General features: G+C 49.8%; 2 protein-coding genes across 2 annotated transcripts in view; one reads left to right on the plus strand and one right to left on the minus strand.

Annotated features, from left to right (window-relative positions):
* Positions 1-14429, minus strand: part of BMP2 (bone morphogenetic protein 2) — a 211460-nt gene extending 197031 nt beyond the window's left edge. The window contains exon 1 of the mRNA XM_054290354.1: positions 13806-14429. The gene's annotated coding sequence lies outside the window, so the exon portion shown is untranslated. The remainder of the gene's footprint in view (positions 1-13805) is intronic.
* On the plus strand, positions 5162-11098 carry LRRN4 (leucine rich repeat neuronal 4). The gene is made up of 5 exons (XM_054290351.1): positions 5162-5840; positions 6976-7180; positions 8260-8397; positions 9492-9688; positions 9908-11098. Exons 1-5 carry the CDS (start codon positions 5162-5164, stop codon positions 11038-11040), a joined length of 2352 nt encoding a protein of 783 aa, XP_054146326.1. The 3' UTR covers positions 11041-11098.
* Positions 14430-15518: the final 1089 nt, after the last annotated feature.

The raw sequence follows: 15518 nt of genomic DNA on the forward strand, positions 1-15518 counted from the left end.
ACGTTCACTTGCAGTGCGAGCTGTCTCTGCTGGGATTTCAGAGAAACTAGCAAATATTTCCATTTTCTTTCCTGCCCCTCCTTCAATCTTCCCCAATGTGTCACTGCCTTTCAACTGAATCCCTCACTGCTGCTCTGCAAGGAGGAGTTCTGCCAGCTCATCCTGGCTGGCTGGAAGCCCTATCCTTTGCCATTTTAGGTTTAAGAGAGTGATCCCCTGCTGATGCCCTCTCTCTGTATTTCCTCAGGTCATTCAGCTGTAGCTTTTCCTTGCCCCACTCACTTTGCAAAGCTTTTTCACAATAGGTGGGAAATAGATGGGAAAGGAAGCTGGTTTTATCCAGCTGCTTTGAGTGCAGCATGTGACTGCAGCTCCTCTTCCTACACAGAGGAGAGGTTTCAGTGGGAAGACTCCTTCCTGCAGAGGTTGGAGCGGGAAGGCAGGACCCAGGGCATTCCTGCACTCCCATAATTCCAGGCTGGATGTGGCAGGCAGCACCTGAGAGGAGGCCTGTCCCAGCCTGCTGTGCCTGACACCTGCAGCAGCCCCAGCTCGGAGTCACCTTCCATGCCAGCCATGTCACCCAGCACGTCCCACCAGGCTCCGGACATTCCCTCAGAGCACGTGGAGTTCCACAGCCTCCCCAATTTGTGCAATACCCCGATCACCCTCGGCTCCCATGAGCTCATCCCACCATTTATACACAGGGCTGAGAGCAGGTGGGCTGCAGACACCACGTTATCAACTGCACAGATGTGGGAGAGGCTTCCCAGAATGAGTGAAGAAGTGAAAGCAGGACAGGGGCGTCTCCCCAGAAGTTTTGCAATACAGAGATGAAATCCTGGGCAGGAATGTTATTAGATGAAAACAAACCTTTAGGAAACTTGCATTTCCTCTCAGCTGCAACCCTGTTCTGCACACGGTGCTTAACTAAACCCAAGCCAGGTCAGGGTAAAGCACTGCCGATGTCAGAGGATCCTGCTGCTCTTACATCAAATTCCATTGGGGATTTCACCACTGCCTTCGGCCTGGGTTAGGAGACACACACCCCATCGTTTTCTGAAACCTCAGGCTAAATAATCCTGTTCTTCCATTCTCTCCCCTTTCTCTGTAGGAAAATGTCTTGCTTGTGCTTGCTCTGTGGACAGACCCGTGAAACATTTCTTTTGTTGCCTTTAAAAGCCTTTCTCCAGATTTTTTTTTTCAGGATATTTTCATTCTTAACCATCACTTGGATCACGGCCAGTAAGAAACATTCACCTCTTAAACTTTACAGCCTGGTACCATCCTCACCTTCTGGTGCTCTGCTTATCTTGGTGTCACTGAGGAATGCAGGCTCAGCCCGAGAATTCCTGCGGGCAGAGGGGCTTTGTGCAGCCCTGAACGCCCCGGGGAGGGGGCGTCTGCTCCAGCTCCCTTTGCATGGCCCGTGTGAAAAGGCTGACGGGAACGCCCGCCCTTGCTAACGCTCCCTCAGGTTGTCACCGAAACTCTCAGAAAAGCGGGAAAATGAATAAAAGGCGACATGAGAACAAACCAAAGTGAATCACAAAGGGGAAATCTCTGCCTGCTGTTAGCAGATATTTCAAATAAACTGGTGAACGAGGGCTGCTGCCTGCCCTGGGAAACCTCCACTAGTACCTGTATGTAGCACCACGGCAGAAATATTTCAGATGATGAGAGATTAGCTCTTTGCAGCTAACCAATGAGCTGGGAAAATACAATACCTGCCACAAAAACTGGCCAACGAAAAAAGCAGAAACAAAGATGGAAAATAAAAATAACCAAAGCTCATTTTCCAAGGGTGCTCTGCCTCTTGCAACAGGTTCTCTGTATCACTCAGAAATCAAGGGCCTCAGGGCAAAGAAAACCTCCATCTCCCTTCCACCTTCACCAAAACGAGCAGCAGCTTTCCCAGTCTGCTCAACTCAGTCTCCCAAATGAAGTCAGTAAGGATCAATTCATTAAAATTAAAGCAGCTTTTGGCTCCCCGAGTTTCCTGGAGTATCTTTTGTAAGATATTAAAATCAATAAGATAGCAAATAACCCTAAAACAAGCAATGAAAATTCACAGCCTGTAAATACTGAGCTAAGGGCAGCAATCACAAGTATTTAATAATTTAATAGTCCAGGGCAAAGCCAGGCCAGCTCCCTGCTCCTCGGCTTCCCAAGGAGGAGAGCCGCAGCCGGCAGCTCTGTGAAGCCAGAGGGAAGGCAGGCTTTCCACCGGCCTGCCTGGAGCTGGGCTTTCCTGCCCTTGTACCAAATTCTTCAGATTTTTGTAACCTGCTCCGCCCTGCCCTTTGAGCCGGAGGTACCTGCGGGCCCGCACGTGCCCGGCCGGGGTCAGTGGTGGGATCAGCCCCGCGTTAGGAACCATCCGTCCGCCCCGGAGCCGCTCCGCGGGGACGCCGTGTGCACCTCGCTGGCCTCCACGGGAACGCCATGGCTCCGCAGCGCCCTACTGAAGCCCCGATCTGTGTTCTGTGATGTTCTGGTGGTTTTCAAGGCTCTCTCCCCACGCTCACGATGACCCACACGGTCAGTAGATAAGGGCTGCCTACTGTGTGCTTGCAGACTCAACGATTTGAGGCAAGCAAGGCCTTTATCTGCGCTTCAGCGCCGAAGTTTACAGGTCGGTGCTGCCTTCATGTCAGGGATCTGTTTTGTTGCCCCGATAAAGAAAAAGCACTGACTACCGTTCTCCTTGAAAATTTGAACAATTACTTGTCCTACAGTAGCTACAGAACAACCACCCTTAACTTTTACTTTGGAACAATCTCCATCAACTCATCCCTTTCTGGGATCATTTCCCTGACTTTACTCTCTGCTCTCGACCTAATTATTGTTAGAATTGTGGGAATGCTGAAAAGCCCAGCTCGGGGCAGGTCCCTCAGTGGGAGATGGTTTCTGTTGTCAGTTTTACTTATCCAGCAAACGATGAGAGAAGTAGCGGGAAGGGAATTGTCCCAAGCCATGTGGTACACAGATGCAGGACAGAGAACGCAGCCCACGCACAGCGGGAGCAGGAGAGGCCTCCCAAAGGCCGTCACACGGGGAGCGAGGTGCCCTACGCCCTCTCTATCCGCACAGAGAATTCCTCTCTGCGGGAGGAGCAGGTGAGAGTTTCACTTCTGACATATCCTAAGGGCCTCCTTAGAAAGTAATTTGTCCTGCGTGAACTTTTGCAGAATTTACTCCCCAAGAGCCAGAGTCTTAGAAATTTAAACACTTGAAGCCCCTCATTGGCGCCTGAAGAGAGACCAAAGCTCATGTCAGCAGGCAGAGCCTCAGCTTTACATCATCCTGACCTGCCAACAAAGGAGCACAACAATTCCCCTCCCTCCCCCCCTGCTCAGACGTGAGAGTCGGGACTATTGACACTGATCTTTTCCCTTTACCCCCCTCTGCTCAGACAAAGACAGACAGGAGCAGCCCTGCGCGAGCGTTGGGAAATAAGAGCCCTCCCACCCACCTCCCGCTAGGGCCAAGGAGCGGGGAAAGCTGCCCGGAGCCGCCCCCTCTCAAAGCTGGATGCGGGGGAGCGAGCCTGGAACAGACCTCGCCCGAGCCTGTGGGCAGAGCCGGGAGCAGGGAAAGCTCACGGGGCCGGCTGAGTCACCCCGAGCCTATAAAAGCCGGGCCGAGCAGCCGGAGTCGCTCGGAGCGAGGCACCGGGACCCTCGGACAGGTACGTGCGAGCGGGTGCGGTTTAGAGGCAAGGATTAACATCAAATCTGAGACTGGAATACAGCAGCCCAACTCCTCCCATCCTCTCCCTGCCCATGTGCTGCGGAGCGGGAGATCCTGCGGCCCCGGTGACCGGGAAGCCCTGAGGCCGCTCGGATCTTGCTCGGTTCCGCCTGACGAAAAGGACACAGGCAAACACAACACATTATTTTAGGGCTCCGGTGCGCACTATTTTGCTGGTCCCTATTTCAAACCTGGGATGGCAGCAAAGGATAACGGTCTGGGCAAGACCTGGCATCATTCAGGGAACAGCGAGGAGCAATTAAACTTTGGAATAAGTCTGAGATATTTCATAATCCGTGGGGTTTCGGTTACCACCCTACACTGTAATATATTTCTGGACGAGAAATCATTTTGTTACCGGGAAGCACAAAAGAGAGCTCAACAATAAAAGCGCGAGTTTGGGGCTGGGGTTAATTCCTTCCTTAATGACACACATTACCTGTGGGGACCTCGCACAAGGCGCTAAGGACGTTTGTTTTTTTACGAAGACCAAATCAGGGGTGGGAGGAGGAGGGAGCACGGAGGCAGCTGTAACACTAAATAACATGTTTCTTGGCGCTCAGGCCTTTGGGGCCCCGATCCAGGAGCATATTCGGTTTCTGACCACTGCGGTTCGGGAGCTGCATTTTCAGTGCATCCTTTCCCAGCAGCTGGGCCGTGCAGAGCCTGCCTGTGCCTCTCGCCCACAGCAGGCCCAGCCCTGCCCGGCACACAGGCTCGGGGGCACTGCCCGCTCCTCAGGAGCCAAAACGTCCCTGTGGGTCCCCGCTGGCACTGTCCTCACAACGGGGCAGAACTGCCCTGGCAGAGCCCACACAAGCCCCTGGGTTTTCTGTTCCAGCTGCTGCTAGAGAAAGGAAAGTCCTTCCTGACACAGGAAAGGCACTTCTACCTGCCCACTCCACACAGCTCTGCCCAGTTTGGGCTTCTGGGTTTTAAAGTTTGGTAACTCTCCTCTGTCCTCAGATCTTTCATTTGCTTTACACAGCCTCACAGGAAACAGTTCTGGTTGTTTGGGCATCACCTCACTGGAAAACTCTCCCCACTGGGCTGCCCAAAGTGGACACAGTGCAGGACAGCCTGCTGGCACTGAGGGGCAGGTGTGGGATACGGCTTGGTTCATGCTTCCTGCATGAAACACTGGAGGCACACTTAGACTAAGACTGCATGATACTTCTGTCCCCAAGGATTCGTGTTTACTTAGGCTTAATTACAGAAGAGCTATTAATTATCATTTATCCCTGTCTGGATATAATAGGAAAGGGTTTATAAACCGTTTTTCTTTTAAATAGTTTGTAGATGACTGGAGGGATTTTAATTTAGCTCTAAATGTCGATGTTTTGTTTTCCCCTCCCTGAAACACAAAGGAAACAAAGGACCTTGCGAACTACAGGCACCTTGGAGAGGGATGTTGTCCCTCTTGCTCATCCTCCCTCTGCTGTTGGGGACCACAGCACACAGCCCCGTGAGCAGAGCAGCTTCCAGGGATGTCACCACCTTTTTCCAGCTGGCTCAGGAGGACACTTGGGAGAATGTAAATCTCACCAGCATGTCCTGTGAGGATCAGAAGAACAGGACCTGGATCACCCTGCAGCTGACCAACAGCAGCCTGACAGCATTCCCAGTCTGCCTTCCAGAGGCCCTGCAGAGCCTGGATCTCAGCAATAACCTCTTGCAGGAGGTGAATGGCACAGAGATAGCAAACCTGCCCCAGCTGCGTGTCCTCTCGCTGAGGCACAACCACCTCTGGGCAGTGAGGTGGGGATCGGAAACCCTCAGCAGTCTCCTCAAGCTGGACTTGAGCTTCAATAAGCTGTCCTCTGTGCCATCCTGCCTCGGCTCTGCCCTGCCCAACCTGAGGTGGCTGTCCCTGGCTGGCAATCCCCTGATTGAAATCCAGCCACTGGCTTTTTCCTGCTACCCTCAGCTGCAGGTCCTGAACCTCTCTGTGACGCTGCTGGGGCAGGATGACAGCAGGGGAATCAGGGACTCTGCTTTTGCCATCAGCACAGATCCCCACGGGGCCATGGACAGGCCTGGAAACTCCATCGAGGTGCTTGATCTGAGCAGGACCTTTCTTGAGACAAGTAAGTCTCTTGGGTTTCCCCCTGCAAGCACAGGGCTGGGTCAGGCCGGGGGAGCAGAAGCCGTGCTGGGACCATGGCTCCCATGCTGGCTGAGCTGGAGTGCAGAGAACACCCCCCACTGAAAGCTGCACACAGCTGCTGCAGGCACTCACGCAAAGCAGCCTCCCAAAGGAAGGGCACAGAGCAGACACTGTGAGACAGGAGGGTTTGTCCCGGGGTAGTCACCCACCTCCATCCTAATCCCACTGTCTGCCACTGACAGTCACCTCCCTGTCAGCCCCGGGATTAGCTCTGGGAAGCACAGGAGGAAATTAGTTTCCCTTTCCAGACAGGCTGTTGAAATCTTTCTTTGTCCCCACAGCCACTCTGAGCTTTCAGAGCTGCACTGCAGTAGCACAGAGAGGCTTTTTGTGCCATCCACAGCCCGAACACTTCCGCTGAGGGGGGGACAATCCCTGCCCCGAGCAATCCACAGGACGTTTTCTCCCTTTTGCCCTGCCAGCCTCAGTTTATACCTGAGGTGCTGGGACACATAGATGTGAGATGCCTTGCCCAGCTGCTCTCAGCCTGGGGCAGGGCCAGGGCCCCAAGCTGGAGGTTCACTTTAACTCACATTAAACAGCTGCACCACCAAATTTCCTCCATAAATTTGACTAATTTGTCTGGTGGTAGTGAGCTACCCTACTGAGTCATGGGACAGAAAGGCCCTTTCATACAAGACCCATCCTTTCAGTTTCATGGCTCTTGGCTTTTTCCCGTGCTAGGAGAAAGAAGTGATTTGCCTTTCTTGCACCAGTCAGGACCTTGTAGACCACTTTCCTGAGCAGAGAAATCCTTGTTCATTTAATCTCACCCACCAAGAAATCTATTCCATATCTCTTATCAGCTTTGTTATCCTATTTTCCCCTCTTTTCCTCTGCCCTACGACAGCCTGACCTGTGGGGACTATTGGAGAAATGCAGCTGCATGAGTTTTATACATTGGTGTATTGACTTTTGTTCTGTTCCTTTCCCAAAGAGAATAGCTGCAGAAGGTGACAGATATTTCATATCTATGAATTCAAACCCTTTTTCTAGACAGAAATCCACAGGAATGCTCTGTTCAGGCAATAGCTGTAAATATTTTTCTGTTTCAGTTCGACCAGAGTGGGCCAGAGGCTTGGCCAGCCTCAGATCACTTTATCTGACAAACATGCCACGGTTAAGAAGCCTTGACAGCGACTTCCTCAGGTCCCTGCCTGGTCTCCGAGAGCTGCACTGTCAGGACTCCCATTCCCTGGGCTTTGTGCAGACAGAGGTGTTTGACAGTGCTCCTCACCTGAGCCATCTCTCATTTGAGAAGTGAGTTGGTTTTTTTGTCCTTCCCCACATCATGCTGCCTTTGCCCCACAGCCGGTGGTGCCTGGGAGCTGAATTGAACGGTTTGTTATCAGATTTAGGAAGGAGGTGTGTGCTTGCTGTCTTTGCCATGTACAATCTGTGATCTGGCCTGATAGAGCTGATACAGCCCAAAGAGGCAGCCTGGGGCTCACAGCACAATTAACTGTTTGCTTGAGGTTGCATCCATTGTGTTCCCACTCCTCTGCCTCATCTCCCCATCCAACGAATTCACCCAGGGCTGTTTGGATCAGCACAGATCCACTGCACGCTGCTTGTGCTAAAGACCAGGCTTGCAAGGGCAAAATCCCATCAGAGGAGAAGCAGGTCTCTGAGGGGTCCCTGCTCTGCCAGGATGAGTGCTGACAGTTCTCCAAAACCTGCAGCTCAGAAGCAGACAAAAACCCTGTCCCACTTTTAGTGTGACATTTTAATATAGCTCCTTGTTCATCATTAGTAAAAGCCATGTTTCAGTCCTCATCCTAGGGGTAGCACCTCTTGATACATCACATACCTGAAATACTAAGAGAGGCAAAAGTCTGAAACTGATTTATCAAAATAGGAGCAGGTGAAGTGCACACAGAGCAGCCAACATAAAGGAAAAAATCTGGAGAGCACTTGGAAACATTTTTATAATAGCGACCCAGATATAAGCATATCAGAAAACAAACACTACAGCGCTGCCTGTGCCTAGAAACCAGTTTCAGGAAAATAAACCCATATAAAGCAAAAATCCTATGGATTCCATCCCCCTTGACTGCCTCACTGAATTTACACAGCACTTTCCAACACTTGCAGGAATACCAGTTCAAAGTGCTAAAAATCAAAGTGCTAAAACTTTAAGGAATTAAAGTCCTAGAAATTAGAGAGCATCTTCTGAACGTGCAGAGTGCAGGGTGGTGGGTTAATAACTGCTCACTGCCAGGGGAACTGGGAATATTGCTTTATGCCCTACACACACTAAGGGTAAGGGATACTGAGCACGCTCCAGTCGTTGGAAGGTACCTCAGCATTTCTTAATTATTGCGTTTGTGTTCTTGTAGCTGTAACCTGAGTTCCTTTAATCCTTGGAACACCAATTCCTCGGATGGCATCACCATCAACTTGCACGGGAACCCTCTGCTGTGCAGCTGCCAGCTCTCCTGGCTGCTGTCCACACCCCAGAAAGTTGTTCTGCAAAAGTAAGTGAGCTCAGGAGATCGAGCAATGCTCTGCAGACACGACTTCAGTGTGCAAGTTGTCTGGGGACCAGACATTCACCACCATTCACCGAGCTGTTCAAATTCCTGGTGTGTTCTTCCCTCCCACAAGAGGTAGAAATGCAAAATAATGTCCCTTTCAGGGACAAAGCATAAGGTGTTATTAGCTGTGGTTCTACTTTTAGGTGAGAATATTTTCTTTCTGTTTTGGACCGTATTTCACATGTTTCCATATTAGCTAACAATAGAAAATGAGCTGTCTTGATGTAGTAGAGCTGGGAACTGAAACTGGGAAACTTTGGAAGATCTTTAACAAATTATTTTCTCCTCACCCTGCTACTTGCAAAGCTTACATCACCACCGGCAGCCAACAAAACCCCTTGCAAATAGCACCATTTCTCACCTATTGTTTTCATGCTCCCCTCAGTTTTACAGACTAATTACAGTAAGCTGCAGTTAAAGGAAATATTTGCATATAAATGGTCTCTCTTCCTTTTCAAAGGCCACCAAGAAGATTTGTCATCAAATCTCTCCGAGAGCAGGGAAGTAGATTGTTGAAATTAGGCAGCGTTGTTTCATCGGGATGGGTTTAGCAGTTGCATTCTTTACCAGAATTTCAGTGGCTGAGTAAATAAAGAATTCGATCTTAGTCATTGAAAAGTCCCGCGTCAGCCCACCTCCAGCTGCCTAAAGCAGATGGATTAGGAATCCCGAGAATCCCGTTACAGCTCCCTGCATGTGTTCCCCTGTTAGTGCTGCATTAAAGGCTGACCATTAAGACAAGCTGAATCCCGGTGCCCTTTGCTAAAGTTCACAGCCATTGTTGTACCAAAGGACACTTCCCCCCGGGCATAGATATCCCTGCACCTTACAAAGCAGTTCCAGCTAAATTCCACAGGCAGTGCTGTGCAAAGCTGCCTGCACTGTTGTTAAGGCAATCTAACTTTGGTTTCACATTCTCACTAACATGAAGATGGTTTTGACAGCAGGTCACCAGTTCCAATCCAGGCAGTCTGGACAGAACAGAAACCTGGAATGTTCTTCTGGATCTTGACTATTCCGGTTTCCCTCTGCAGGGCTCAGGAGACCTTTTGTACATCCCAGGAAGATTCGGGCAGACCTTCGACATCTTTTTCACTGCTGGAGCTCTACAACAAGTGCCAGTCAGAGAGCAACGTTACGCAGCCCGACTCAAACACAGCCCCTCCTGAGGGTGATGCTTTCAGCCTCACCAGCCACGATGCCTCTGCTGCAGTAACAACAGACTCAGCCCTGCTGACCACAGATCTGACTCACACCAGCCCCCTCATCCAGAGGGGTGTGGGGAGCACAGCAACATCCAACCCAATGCCAACCAAAGACACTTATACCAGCTCCCTCATCCAGAGGGATATCATGAGCACTGCAGCATCCAACCCAATGCTAACCAAAGACACCCATACCAGCTCCCTCATCCAGAGGGGTGTGGGGAGCACAGCAACATCCAACCCAATGCTAACCAAAGACACCCATACCAGCTCCCTCATCCAGAGGGATGCAAGGAGCACAGCAGCATCCAACCCAACGGAGCCCATCCTAACAAATGCCAACAGTTCCTCCCACGAGGAGGAGGCAGTTTCTGAACCCACAAGCAGTCCCCCTTCCTTGGCATCTGTAACCTCCTTCCCAGTTTTTTTCCAAGAATTCTTTGCTCAGTCCCCAGACCACAGCTCGCCAAGTCCAGCTGGAACAGAACAGCTCCAGGGAGGGCTCAGCACAACTGAAACGACACACCCTCGGGAAGGGCCATTCAAGCAGAGCACCAGTGCCTATTCCACTGGAGGAACAGGAGTCCCCCACAGCACCACCCACCACAGTCGCTCCTCTGCCAGCCCTGCCAGGCAAAGTGCTCCCCAGGCGAGCCCCCCAGAGCTGAACCCCACGAGGAGCAGTGCCCCCTCAGGGGCTGTGCGCACCGCGCCATCCCCACACTACACCGATGACTACGACTACGAAGAGCCCAGGGAGGAGGGCCCAGGGCAGACAGCCCAGGCTGCCTGTGACTACGATCCCTGCAGGCACCTGCAGAGGCCCTGCAAGGAGCTCCAGAACATATCCCAGTGCTCCTGTCCTGGCACTTCCAGGGAAGATGAGGTTCCAGACCCCCCCAGGCTCAGGGCAGTGATTGAGATCACTGACAGCTCCGCACAGATCCGCTGGTGTGCCCCAAACTCCATTGTTCACAGCTATGAGCTGATGCTTCGTGCCCAAGACGGCGAGGACAGGCAGTTTGTCATGGACAACATCTACCCCACGGCCAGGCAGTACACCCTGTACAACCTGCTGCCATTCACCACCTACTACATCTGCGTCACTGCCTCCAACAAGGCAGGGTCAAGCCAGACCACAACAGGTCAGGAAATTCCAGGTAATTCGTGTACCAGCTTTAAAACAAAACCCAGCTACAAGTATGTTTTTGCTGGTCTGTCTGCAGCAAGTGGACTCTTTCTCATTACCACAATTATTTTGTCTGTATGTCTGTGCAAGGCCTGTAAAAAGCCTCAGAGTGAGCAGTATGGAACACACTTAGTCTCCTACAAGAATCCAGCATTTGATTATCCCTTAAAAGTACAGACCACGAATTAGCTCTGGGTGATTGTTCTATACAATCAAAGTTCACTATCTCCATCACCTTGGTGTGTTTTTATGAGACTCTGAAAGTGTCCTTCAGCAAAACTATGAACATTCAGATTCCATAACCCTGACGTTTCTAAGGGAGAGAAAACCACCAAAAAGAAGAGAAAAACTAATAATGAAGTTAGTCAACCAGAAGAAAGTCTTTGGACTCCTGTTCCTGTGCTAAGCAGCAGCAAGAAGCCTGGACACTAACCTTGAAAAGTTGTTTTTGTAATCACCTACAAATAGAGTAGCATGAATTTCACCCAGTGAGAGGCTGCCTGGCCAGCTGTCTGCCTCCAGTATCTCTCATGAGCACAGTCAGAGGAGAGCTGCAATCCAAGGTGCATTAAGCTTAGCAAGATGTACTCTGCTTTTATTCACAGAGCAAAGCTGGGGGTTCTGTTTTTTAAAGGTATTATCCTAGAGAGAGTATAGCTGAAAGGAGTGAGTGGGCTCAGTGACAAGGTGTTGTGCAGATCTAACTCCTCTAAGCAAATGCAGATGATCAACCCAACTTCAGGAAAAAGCAACATGAAATTTAATTGTAGTCACAGACTGTGTGGGATCCTTAGGGCAGGGGTAATTGTTTTGTTCTGACTTTTTATGATGCTGTCCACAGCTGAGCCCCCAACAGTGACCCACACAAGGGGGAGGGCAGCACGTTGACATTTGCTTCCCAGTGGATTTCAGGCAGAGAGGATGTTCCGTCCCAATCATCCATCCCATCTACAGATTTAGCAGCTGATTTACCTCATACAGAGGCAAAGAGCCAAGTGATGAAGTAATTTAATGTGTGTGCTGCTGAGGCTTGAAAAACCCAAATCCCCTGCACTAGCAGCAGACAGCTCTGCAGCCACCTTTCAAATGAACTCTTGGGTGCCAGTTTCTGTACAATAACACCGAGAAATGCTGACAATCCCAACTCTGAGTTTGCCATTGGAATCCAGAGAGGTGTCCCAGCCTGATCTTTCCCCAGGCTCCAGTTCCAGGAGCTGCCCATTCCTGCTGCTGTACAGACACAGTGCATAAACCCCCTGAACTCTGAGGGGAAGGTGCTGTACTGTGCAAGAGTCCCTGTTCCATTCTTTTGGGGTTTTTAATGCTTTCAGTATTACTGAAATAAAAGCCACAGAGCTACATTCTGGTTTTTTGTTAAAGACATGGATCTTGGTGTTGTCTTTACCATCTACAATGTTTGGCCTGAGAAATTAACTCCTTTTGTTGTTCTGGAATGAACTTTCAACATGTAGTAAAGAAATGTTTTTATGATGTTAGATTTGTGTTCTCTGATGTCCCAAGAGCTTTCATTTTCTATGTGGCAGAAGGAGGCTTGCTCCTTTGTCAGCACTGTGGGCTTGCAGTCCTTTCCTGGGAATTTGTCCTCTGGGAATGAGCATCACTGGACAGACACAGACTCCTGCCATGTGTGCCCCAAGTCTGGCTGAGCCCCACCACTCAAACTCCAAATAGAAGTGAAATGCAAATGAAGAGGGCAGGATGGTGTGACCTCTCCCTTTGAAAATCTCTTATTTTCACATTCTGGTACTTCAGAGTTTTCTCTGTTTGGACCTAGATTTTTATACTTATTTCTGGCCTGGCTTTTCCTGCCAGGATTTCAAGGAATATGTACCCGTTCACTAATTCCTTCTTTTCTCAAGGATTCAGTGATTGGGTACATATGATTGTCATTTGAAGTGAGCAAGTGAGCCAAAGAGTCATGATCCCAAACTGGGGCAGAGGTCATCCATTCCCTTGTGTTTGTACAGCACAGCTCTAGGAGACCTTGGCTGGGGTGTTTGGTTTTACCAGAAACAAAGCAAAATAAGAGATTTGTGAAGAGCAATTTATATTGTCTCGAAGATTAGCTCCAGAGAAGGGCAGGGAAAAAAGATACTGCAACTGAAAATAAAGACTGCTTCAACTTAGACATGCGTTAGTCCAAAGCAAGGGGACATAATTTAAACTGAGGTATTGGGAGGACATTTCTCACCACCCTTTACCAGCTCATCATCTCTGAACTAGGAAGTTCATCACAATCAATTTCTCCAACCAGTTCTCAGCCAGCTTCTCCTGAATTTCACAGCCAAGGGATCACATCAGACCCTCCCATTCTTTAAGGGAGCCACACAAATCTACAAGTTCTGCTCTCACAATCCCCACTTGTTCCAGCTTAAGCAGCCCAATTCCACCGGAGCTGATGAGCCATCCTGAAGCACAGATGCCCCAGCCAGGGCAGTGCCTCTCTCTGAGTGCCACTCAACCCTTCCACAAGTGGGAAGGGGAATGTATGAGATGTAGCAGCAGGGTTAAAAATGGGATTTGTACTTATCAACACCTATGAGAAGTATCAGTGCTTCAATTGCAAATTTTTTTTTTTTTTTTTTTGCTACTACTTTGTATTTTCACCAGGATTCACTTTAGTAATGACCAACTGAACTCTTTCCAGTGGAAGGAGCTCTCAGAGAGCTGCTCGGGACTGGGGCAGTGAGGGAAGCAAAGCAACCACGGAAAGTTTCCCGATAAAGCCACGTTGGGGAGCAGCCCAGCCTTGCTCCGCCCATTTGTTCCTCCCCCTTTTCCCGATTGCACCCAACAGCAAACCCTGTTTGTACCTCCAGCTTCAAATCATCAACCTTTGGCAGCATGGCTGGAATACCCAAACATCTCTGAAACAATTTTTAATAGCTATCAAAAGCCAACATATAAAAAAATATAACTAAAACTTCACTTACTGTTACGCAGTTCCACCTGTTCTGTTTCTCTGACAGGAAGACCACTTGGGGGAAGTGCAGAGAGCATTGAAATTCAGTTTTTGAACAGCTTGTGTGGCTTTCTCTGTGTCTTTTCTTTCTCAGGTCCTTCTCCATTCACTTGTGTTTGTCTTCTTTCCAAAAACCGAGTCCAAGCAAAGAGAGTCCCCAACAGCCCACAGTGCCTGTGGGTGCATCCCTTAATTGTCAGGGCAGAGGTGCTCGATGCTCCATCTCTAAGAGCACTTGCAAACCAGCCACAGTCTCAGTCTCTGCCAGCAGAAACACTCTGGGAAATGGAGCTGATGCTCTCCATACAGGAATAAAAAGCTCTTTAAGGGCCAGAACTCTTGCTGGCTGTGAGGGAGCAGAGAGGCACACCTTGCTTTTGGTGCAATGAGTGCCATGAGAGGAGCAGGCCCTGAGAGCCCTGCCAGCAGGCATGTGGGGAAGCCCAGAGCAGCAGGACAAGGTGCTTCAGCCTGACCCATTCAGCACCAGAAGAGATCCCACTTCTCAGTTGTCCCAGGCCAGAGGGTGAGAGGCATTAAATGGCCAGCTGGGAGGTGGCACAGCCCAAGGCAGGGAGCTCACGGCACATCCCAGGCTCCATCAGCCTCCTCCTGGCAGGATGCACAAGTTCAACCACGATGCTCCCTCAGCAAGCACGGCCCTGGAACAGCCATGCTCCTCCCCAGGGATCTCTGGAACAAAGCATTGTGTGGAGTTACAAACCAGGACGCCTCTGAGGACTCAGATGTTGATTGCCAAGAAGCCTCTGGTTGGTTCTTTACCTGTGAAATACAGAGACAGACATCACAGGTGAGAACATGTTTCGTATTTGCAGAAACAGATTCATCAAAGAACATGTTTAAACTCCGGTGCTTTTTCTTTTCATCAGCTGTCCAAAGGATGCAGAGTTTGTTCTGAACAGGGCAATCCGTTAATCCCAACCTCTCTAAAAAGTAATCAAGCAGCATTACAAATTAACACTGTTCTGAAATACACCCAGGAGGCAACGCCTCGCAGCAAGGCTTGTGCTCTGCTGGCACCTAGAGGGAGAGGAGGGAATCATCTCCCCAGGGATTCCCACAAGGAATACTCATTCTTTCACCAAAGAGCTTCAGCCTCACCCTGCAGACAAGGGTCACTGATTTACACTACCCGTGTGCTCCTGTGTGTCCTCACCTACTCCTGTGTGAGGGGAAAGAATGCTGAGAATGAACAGCAGCAACAGCCCCAGCCCCACAAACCTACTCAGCAGCTTGTCTGTCCCTGCCTCTCATTCCTTTTGTAGCCTTATGACCAGCAACTTCTCTGCCAGGTTGCCACTGATAAGGAAAAATGTCTTTTTTTTCTGTAAGAGCAAGGAGGGAATTACTGCCTGGAAAAACTGGAAAATCAGTCTGCAAGTGCAGTAAGATTTTAACTATTGTAGATTTAGAAGCAGAGATTAGATCACATTCATTGCACTTAGAGGAAGAATAAATAGCAATGTTTGCACTGATGTCTTAGCAGAACAAAATCACTACTGATAGAGAGTTTTTGTTCCCTCCCAAAGCACAGGGCAGCTCTGTGTTCTGTGCTGCTGCAGAGCCCTCACCCTTCTGTGCTGGGTGATGTTACCTACAAAGCATGCAATAAGGTAATTCTTGTATGGCACTGCAGGCATTTCCTGACACAATCCCACAGCAT

This window comes from Melozone crissalis, unplaced genomic scaffold (assembly GCF_028551555.1).
Source record: "Melozone crissalis strain CALT ecotype California unplaced genomic scaffold, PUWL_Pcris_2 ptg000081l_1, whole genome shotgun sequence".
Lineage (NCBI taxonomy): Eukaryota > Metazoa > Chordata > Aves > Passeriformes > Passerellidae > Melozone > Melozone crissalis.

Coding starts and splice junctions, on each gene's coding strand:
- LRRN4 (XM_054290351.1), top strand. CDS start 5,162: ATGTTGTCCCTCTTGCTCATCCTCCCTCTGCTGTTGGGGACCACAGCA. Junction 5,841..6,975: donor CAGGACCTTTCTTGAGACAA/GTAAGTCTCTTG, acceptor TTTCTGTTTCAG/TTCGACCAGAGTGGGCCAGA. Junction 8,398..9,491: donor CAGAAAGTTGTTCTGCAAAA/GTAAGTGAGCTC, acceptor TTCCCTCTGCAG/GGCTCAGGAGACCTTTTGTA.